Below are 9415 nucleotides of genomic sequence, written 5' to 3' on the forward strand. Positions count from 1 at the left end.
TTCCCCGAGAAGGGGAACGAGACACTGCGTCGGCCCGCCGCACCTCTCTCCCCGCCTGAAGCGCCTGCTTCATAGTTTAAGCTAATGATGAGTGTGTACAGGTGTGCTTTATACTCCTCCGGTTATTCCGTCACACCTTACCGTTCTAGCAACAAGCCAATAGGATTGGAGTGATTTCATTCACGTTCAGACCTGCTTCGCCTAGAGGCGTTCCCATAGTGTCGTAACCGACGCAGTGTCTCGTTCCCCTTCTCGGGGAACCAGGGTTACATACGTAACCCGAGACGTTTGTGGAGTTTGGTCCGGAAAAGAGAAAATATCCAGTGAGCGGCAGTTGTGTGGATGAAATTCCTTGTTGATGTCACAGGAGAATGGGCAGACTGGTTCCAGATGACAGAAAGGCATCAGTAACAAATAACCACTCATTACAGCCAAGGTGTGCAGAATACCATCTCTGAACGCACAACACGTTGAACCTTGAAGCAAATGGGCTCCCAGCAGGAAAATGCACCTTGTCACAAAGCTCAAATCATCTCAAACTGGTTTCTTGAAAATGACAATGAGTTCAATGTACTCCAATGGTCTTCACAGTCACCAGATCTCAATCCATTAGAGCATCTTCGGGATGTAGTGGAACGGGAGATTTGCATCATGGATGTGCAGGCGACAAATCCGCTGCAACTGTGTGATGCTATCATGTCATTATGGACCAAAGTCTCTGAGGAATGTTTCCAACATCTTGTTGAAAGTATACCACAAAGAATTAAGGCAGATCTGAAGGCAAAAGGAGGTCCGACATGGTACTACCAAAGTGTACCTTATAAAGTGACCAGTGAGTGTATTAAGACTGCTTTAATCCTGTCGATCTTCAGCAACTGACTTCAATGATTTCTTCATCTAAACCATCAACCTGTCTCTTACACATCATCCCAACTAGGCTGCTTAAAGCAGGTTTACCCTTACTTAGCATTTCTTTAGTAACAGGTTATGCACCAAAGTCCTTTAAAGTAGCTGTAATTAAACTTCTTCTCAAAAGCCAACTCTTGATCCAGGGGTTTTAGCCAACTACAGACCTATATCTTACCTTCCCTTTCTCTCTAAGATCCTTAAGAAAGCAATCACCAAACATTTGTGTGACTTTCTACATAGCACTAGTTTGAGGATTTTCAGTCAGGATTTAGAGTTCATCATAGCACAGAGACAGCAGTGGCAAATATTACAAATGACTTTCTAATTGCATCTAAAAAGGACTTGTCTCTGTACTTGTCTTGTTAGATCTCACTGCTGCATTTGAATCCATTGACCATCACATCCTATTACAGAGACTGGAACATTTCATTGGCAATAAAGAAACGACTGTAAGCTGGTTTAAGTCCTATTTATCAGATCAATCTCCGTTTGGACAAGTTAACAATGAATGCAGATGATACCCAATTATACCTATCGATCAAGCCAGAGAAAACCAGTCAGTTAGCTAAACTTCAAGCATGTCATAAGGATGTAAAAACCTAGATGACCTGCAATATTCTGATATTAATCTCAGACAAAACTGTAATTACTGTACTTGTCCCAAAACACCACCGAGAGGAATCTCTGAGTTATCTTTGATCAGATATCTTTTAACTCTCACATTTAAAAAAAGTTCAAGCACAGCCTTTTTTCACCTACTTCACAGTGCAAAAATCTATAGTCCTACAAGGCTGTGAGACTTCCCATAATATTTAATAATAATTATTATTATTACAATAACAATAATAATAATATTGCTTTCATATGGTACTTATAGTATTATTATTAATTTGTATTGATATCTGTACCACTACCACCATTACTATTGTTTTACATTTCTATGTGGATATTGCTTTTGGCCACAGTGCTGATTTGATGGTGTGAGAAGTAACCGTAAACAAAAACTGTATCAACACACATACTGTACACTAGGGATGTACAGTGTCTGACACATATGAACAAGGTGACACACACAAAGTCTCACCTTTGGCCTCACAGTCCCTGAAGGAGACTGATCCTTCATACTTAGTCATGAGACCTCCTCCACAGGGGAAGCAGAGGACCCGGCCTGGTTCTGGCTGGTAGGAGCCCAGTGTACAGGGCTGGCATGGACGGAACCCGTCAGGAGAGAAATGACCTGCTGGACACTGACCTGAGGGAAGAAAAGATGAATATCACCTGTCTTTATTTTGCTTTTTAATGTTATTCTTCTTGCAGTCTTTATCTGTAGTTTTTTGTCCTCTAAGACATTGTTTGTTGATGTTGGAATATGGATTACAAAATGTAAGATGTTACTTAGTGTAGGATCAGTTGGCAAATATCTTTCTAATCCCAGCTGTCCACAAGGAGCTCAGTAACTGAATACACTTACACTAGTCTATTTTTCTCTCTTGTGGCTGTAGCTAACATTCAGTATGCATTCATGGCCACAAGGTGGTGCCAACCCAACGTATTTATACATGCATATTGTATGTAAGTGTCTGTACTTATTTACTGCATACCTGCGGCTATACTGCTGCACGTGTTAAGAATTCTGGCAGTCTACAGCTGAGTCTACGGCAGCCAGAGGAAAGATCTAAGGTACTATAATAGGCTGTAAATCCTTCATTCAGACTAAGAATGGAGCAGCTCCTGTGTATGGATGTGATTTATACAGTAATGGTGTCAATAAGATCTGGGGCTATTTGAGTGACTGGAACGATGAGTTACCTCCACACTGAGACACGTTCTTAGCACCAGCAACGCCCTGTACTTCAGTGCTGGGACAGGGCTCACAGGATAGCTGACCCACCGTGTCCTGGTACGTACCAGGAGGGCACTGGACACACTGCTGCTGCTCACCGCTGTAGAACGTCCCAACATCACAGCTCACTGAGCAAAGACACAGGTGGGTACTTTGAAGGAGTTACTTTACTCTCTGTGGCTCCTATTGATCTTACTCATGATGACACCAACTGACAACTAGTCAAACTTCAAACTTACCACACTTTCCATCTCGGAGGATTTGCCCTGTGCTGCAGGCCTCGGCACCCTCAGGTACCTTGGACGGTTTCTGGGCCACCTCATACTCCGTCCCAGAAAACTGGATGTAGAACTGCTGTTTGTTGATGGACTTCCTGAGAGTCCGCATGGCGCTCTGCAACTTATGCTTCATCCTCTCCCGCACACAGTCCACATTACACGAGTCTGGGGCAAAAATTGGTGATCAAAAAACAAACTCCAATAGACAAATAGATTTTTTTTTCCTCAAGACTTTTCTGCTTACGTTCCTTATCCTGCAAAATATGTACCATATACATCATACATCATATTGTACTATGTATGTAGTTTGGTACCACAAAAAGCTTTCTGTAGCAGTTTTTAATATTGATGTTTTTAACTTTAACTGCCATCATTCAAGTTTGAAAACCCCACATTTTATTGAATAAGGTGTGAATTCATATCTTAAAGATTTAAATCAGATATTTATGTAGCCTCTTGTAATTCTCTTTGCACTGTATGTCTGTTTACTATTTCATTCCAAGTGTAGTTAGACAAAACAGGTAAGAAAGAACATCCCACCTGAGGCATCCTCTTCCTTCATCTCCATCTCAAACTCAGCTGTGATGTGGGAGACCTCTTTCGCAGGAGATTTGCGTCCGCGTCGGCGCTTCTTAGACGAGTCACACTTGAGGTTGACAAAAGTTACCTGGCAGTCGTCGGTACAGGGGAACTGGTGGGGAACTGGCAGGAGAAGATAAAACGTATTATGTTTAGGCACTAATAAGTGCAGTTTTTCACACATTCACAAAAAAACACATTCAGTTGAAATATAGATTATAAGTGGTTGTGTCTGTGAAAAAAAGGCTTCCTGAACATTGAGTGGATGTGTTGCTGATTCAGTCCGTCTCTAAATGTGAGAAGTTCTTTACCTTGCAGGCTCTGCTTGGATGAATCTCTGTGTTTCTCTTTGTTGCGGGGCCTCAGGTGACACTTGGCATCTTTGATCTTAAACCTGGCCTTCTGTTTGATGGGCGGGGCCAGCGTGTCTTTATTCATACACAGGAGAAAGGACATAAGAATAATAAAAATAATAATAGGAGGAGACATGTTAACAGAGGCTGATTATGTATTCCCCTGGATATACTGAGGACGAGATGTTTGCAACTGTCTGTTGTGTGGGGAAAATTCTAAAGTATTTAAACTAAAGGATTATACTATTAGAATGTTATGAGTAATATTTAGAGTAATAGTACCAGTTTTTCCAGTACCAGGGGGAGTTGAACCACAGCCAAAGTAAATCTTTTGTAATTAGCATCACTATGTTAATATTTATTTTCTGTGCTTAGTGATAGATAGATGATAGAAATCCCACTGTTGAACTGCACTTAGAGCTCTGCTTCACTCACACGGTGTGTCTGCAGGGCAGAACAGGTCATGTAATGAGCTTAGTATATCAGGTGATGATGCAACTTCAAACCCAATGAAAACTGTAGTGCACATTTGTGCTATGCCATTTTCTTAGTAAACCTGGCCCTGAATACTTCATTTCCCATCATGCTTGGCCTACAGTACCGGCACAGGTGGGTAAGGCAGTGGTGGTATTTCTCTTCTGAGGAGCTTTACTAGGCTGGACGGGCACTCCACAGCTCAGTGTGTAGCTGTTCTCCGAGTCTGTAAGACACACAAACACGCACGCATATACTGTACATTAGACTACACAAAGAACAATGAAATTGGACATGATGATGAGAGGTAGGAGTTGTTACTTTCATCGGAAGGACTGTCTGACTGGGTCCTCCTGTACCATTAACCCCCTGAGTAGTGTATGTATGTGTGTGTGGGTATGGAAACGTGTTTCATTTGGATCCTCAGTTCTGTGGATTAAAAAGAATTGTATAAATGTTGTATGATCTTACAATTATCCTGTATCCACATATGAAACAGACCATAAACCCCAATTAAAAATAATTAAAAATTTCAAATGAAAGCTCTTAGAATTTTGTCTTCTCCATCTTGATTCACACGTCCACACACAGATGCATTTCTAGTAAGAAATGAGGGATGAATTTTTTTATTGGTCATAAAAGCGAGATGATTAAATAAGAGCCTGGGCTGCATTCCGCCACAGGAATTTACATAGCTCCCTCCCCCTAAAATTAAGACGCACTCCAAAAAGACAGAAAAACACATATTTCACTTCATGCCTGAGAGGTATCCATCATTCTCACACCATGGCTGCCAAGTTAAATAGAGTGAGAGCCACGCTATGGAAGAAATGGTGTGATCAAAGAATGTAATCGCTTAACAGATGTGTGTTAAGTATCGCAGTAGGAGTATCGCAGTAGGAGAGGCCGCGGTGCCAGCCAAAGTGCTAGGACGGGTGAAGCCAAGAAAACCTTGCAGAGTGAGTGGAGAGCTCCCCAAGAAGTCAACTTATACAGCAATAAAGCATGAGAACATGAGTGAGCCTGAGCTGTCTCCACCAGAGGGCAGCAACGTGTGCAGCATGACAGCTAAAACTACATCTGAGCATTCAGGGCATTTCAGAATGATTTAACAGAGTGGAATTCATTTCATTTGCTGGGTCACCAACTTAAAGGCCCAATCTGTGACTTTTTTCACACTAAGAATTAAAGTTTTATTTAAATTTTTTAGGGATATAATATTTCTTTTGATAGAAAGTTAAATTGATTGAGAGCTATTTCACAAAGGATTCTCCTTTTCTCTCTTATTTTATCCAAGATAAATAAATAAATGACTCAATACATAAATGAATATGTCATTAAATGTAGCAAAAATAATATAAAAAATAAATGTAAGCATTATTTAATTTATAAATGTGAAAAAATAAACTGATATTTTACTTTTAATTTGCTTACTATTTATTTTAAATGTATTTAATTTATGTATCTACACTGAACAAAATTATAAATGCAACATTTTTGTTTTTGCCCCCATTCATCATGAGCTGAACTCAAAGATCTAAGACTTTCTCTATGTACTCAAAAGGCCTATTTCTCTCAAATATTGTTCACAAATCTGTCACAATCTGTGTTAGTGAGCACTTCTCCTTTGCAGAGATAATCCATCCACCTCACAGGTGTGGCATATCAAGATGCTGATCAGACAGCATGGGGATTGCACAGGTGTGCCTGAGGCAGGCCATAATAAAAAGCCACTGTGGTTGCTCCACTGGCCGTGCTGCTGAGACAGGCAGACAGACAGGCTGTCACTGTCGTATCGAGATGATCATCGTATTTTATGAAGAAAATAGTTTCAGGTTTTCCCTCTGATTTCCTCCGATTGCTCTGCCGCAACTTTCTGTTATTTACGGACTTGTAAGAAAGACTTTCTTGATGGACAGATAGCACTGGCTTTACTTTTTGCTAAAGTAGCCGCTAACTGAAGCTGGCATCAGCTTGTTTTCTCACTTAGCAGCAGTTTGTGGTTGCTTTAGCAAAAAGTGAAGCCATCTGTCCATCAGGAAACTTCTTAAATCACAGAGTTATGTTTTCCATAAAATATGATCTAGTTCCAAACCAGTGAATAAAGTTAAGTTGTGTTTTTGTACAATAATCAGTGAGGCTGGGCCCAAAAACACTTCGCTCCAGCATCTATTGTTTTTCTAACCTAATTCTTGTAGTCTGCATTTAATGCCATTGTAATTAATCTATTGAGTGGTTTATTTTGGAAGTTTTAGTCTTCCATAGTCATTAACCAAAATCCTAGGGGAAACATTTTAACTTTGACCTGATGATGGCACTAGAAAATTAAAAAGTAAAGGGATTTGAGTTAGTACAATTCATCCTCTGAGGACCATGAATGTCTGTAAAAAAAAAAAAGTCATGGCAATCCATCCAACAGTTATCGAGATTTTTCAGTCTAGACCACAGTGGTGGCCTGACTGTCAGACAGACTGACATCATCATGCCTCAAGCACAAAGCAGAAAGTAATGACAAATGCCCATTACTGTATTTTTGCTTGCTGCAGGTGGTAGGCACTGAATGATAACGCTGAATTCTGAAGTTGCCACTGGCAAATGTTTGGTGTTTTTCCTTAAATTAAATCATTCCAATAAATTACTTAAATACTTATTCAATTATCAGCATAAAGGATTAGCTTCATCAATAACAGCTCATGATTCATTCTGTAAATCTGTGTCAACATTGTCAACAAGTCAACATAAGAAAAACAGGAAAGCACAATACACGTCACAGTACGATCTCCATTGCTTTTTTTGCACTAATCAATTGCTTGATTAGCTGCCTGGCCATAAACTGTGTGTGTGTGTGTGTGCGTGTGTGTGTGTGTGTGTGTGTGTGTGTGTGTGTGTGTGTGTGTGTGTGTACCTGCTAGGAAGAGGGCGTGGGAGGGGCAGGACAGCGAGCAGACCTCTGCCCCTCCGCTCTTGGTGCAGGTCAGCTGGGCTCTGGGTGCTGGCTTCCCATTGGGCAGACACTTCACCGCCTCTGAGGAACACACAGAGTCACATCACCATGACAACCACCTGGACACACACACACACACACATACACCTGCGTTCAGGTGAGGAATCCACCACGCCACATGTGGAGAAATTCAAACAAAATCACACACACAAGCACACGCAGGGTTGGTGCTTACCAATGCAGTCTTTCTTGTTCCAGTGGAGCTTCTGTCCAGCTGGACACACACACTCGTAGCTTCCCTGGGTGTTCACGCAGCTATACTCACAGCTCCCGTTGCTGATGCTGCACTCATCAATGTCTGAAACACAACCACAGAGAAAGTTACTGTCAGTGCATGTGAATGTCAGTTTTTTTCTCCAACAGTTTTTACCTTTAAACGGACAACGGAGAAGCAGAAAGACAGACAGATTGGGGTAGACAAGAGATCTGGATATTTGGCACATGTGATTGTACAGATGACAGACTGTGAAGGCATAACCATTGCAAACAACATGAGCAATCAAAAAGGGTTTGGCAGTCTCCACATACCTTTACAGTATTGGTACATTGACAAAATAGCTTCTGAAACTGTTTAGTGTTTGGAGCATGGACTCAAAGCTACAAGTGAAAGGTTTTCTGAATCAGCACATTATAAAAATGGCTTCCCAGTCTAATAATGCAATGGTTAAAGTTCTGTTGGTTTGGACTTTCTGGTTTCATGTGAACCTTCTGCTCACACAGGTAACATCGGGTGGTTTGAAGTGTCCCAGCCTTTTTCTAACAGACCTGTGAGTCTCACCTTCAGTCCTCAATGTAGTCTGCTGCAAAGGTTTTCTTTCGTTTATATTTTTGGAACATGATCCTGGGGTTTTCTGCCCATATATTTTGTTTTTCCATTATTAAATTAATTTTTTCCTAACCAGATTATTAGGTCCACCTGGCTAAACTAATACGTTTCCCTTCATGAAGGTGATATTGTTCATTTTCTGTTGACTGTTTTAGAGATGTGAGGGTGTAGATTTTGGTGTGTTTGTTTATACAGAAAGCTCTCTGTTTTTTAATAAAACCTTAACATTTGAACCTTAATAAAGATGAAGATAGGGTTTATTGCAGAACTGCATTAGTTTTAGCCAGGTGGACCTAATAAACTAGCAACTGAGTGTATATACAGTGTGCGCTGATACAGATACACCCTGCTCCTGCAGCTGTGGTCATGGTAACTCCACTTTCCATCAGCGACGTCAGTCAGTCGAACAACGAGAAACGCATAATACACACAGGCAAGCAGACACACACTGGGAACACACACTCACACAGACTCACATTGCATACACACAATGATGCAGGCAGACAAACACACATTATACACAGAGAAATGATTCTGGGGAAGTGAGGTGTAAGAATGCTTTCAGCAGCAGCCGTCTGCACACGCTCAGTGATCCCGCACCTTCACACTCTGAAAAGCATGTACCTTTTCAGACGCACACACGCAAACACACATTTATCTATCTCTGTTACACACACACTTCAGCTACGTCAAACAGCCACTGCTTCTTGGATTTCTCCCATGGTTGGGGCAGATTCTCACCTCCACAGTGAGTGAGGCCGTACAGGATGTATCCATTGTTGCACAAGCACTCAAAGCTGCCAGGGTAGTTGATGCAGGTGTGGTCGCAGGTTCTCTCAAAGGAGCACTCATCAATGTCTGAGGGAGACACATGAGAGATACATAACTGGTGAGAAAAACTTTACCTTTATGCAAGGGAAAGAGTTGGAAACAGGAAATGGAGACAAAGGTGACTGCGAGATACATCATCATCAGTGACTGAGTAAATTAGGCTACATTTGCTTGTTTTTGTTCATTCACTCACTGGTCTTCCCGTTTACATCAACACAATCCAATTCAATCCTTCTTGCACCCTGTACTTTAAATGTTAAGGGACGCTCACTCAGATGATGACTGCAGGTGTCAAACAGAAAGCCTGTGTTACAGACC

General features: G+C 41.3%; 1 protein-coding gene across 2 annotated transcripts in view; it reads right to left on the reverse strand.

Annotated features, from left to right (window-relative positions):
* scube1 (signal peptide, CUB domain, EGF-like 1) overlaps positions 1-9415 on the reverse strand; it is a 133249-nt gene that overhangs the window by 17409 nt on the left and 106425 nt on the right. For both annotated transcript variants that reach the window (XM_046071836.1, XM_046071835.1), the window contains 9 exons: positions 9008-9124; positions 7616-7738; positions 7342-7461; positions 4564-4662; positions 3921-4037; positions 3571-3732; positions 2992-3195; positions 2719-2880; positions 1994-2161 (listed from right to left, as the gene is read on the reverse strand). In XM_046071836.1, coding sequence (XP_045927792.1) covers positions 1994-2161; positions 2719-2880; positions 2992-3195; positions 3571-3732; positions 3921-4037; positions 4564-4662; positions 7342-7461; positions 7616-7738; positions 9008-9124 — 1272 coding nt within the window. The remainder of the gene's footprint in view (positions 1-1993; positions 2162-2718; positions 2881-2991; positions 3196-3570; positions 3733-3920; positions 4038-4563; positions 4663-7341; positions 7462-7615; positions 7739-9007; positions 9125-9415) is intronic.

The sequence above is a fragment of the Micropterus dolomieu genome, linkage group LG16, assembly GCF_021292245.1.
Source record: "Micropterus dolomieu isolate WLL.071019.BEF.003 ecotype Adirondacks linkage group LG16, ASM2129224v1, whole genome shotgun sequence".
NCBI lineage: Eukaryota > Metazoa > Chordata > Actinopteri > Centrarchiformes > Centrarchidae > Micropterus > Micropterus dolomieu.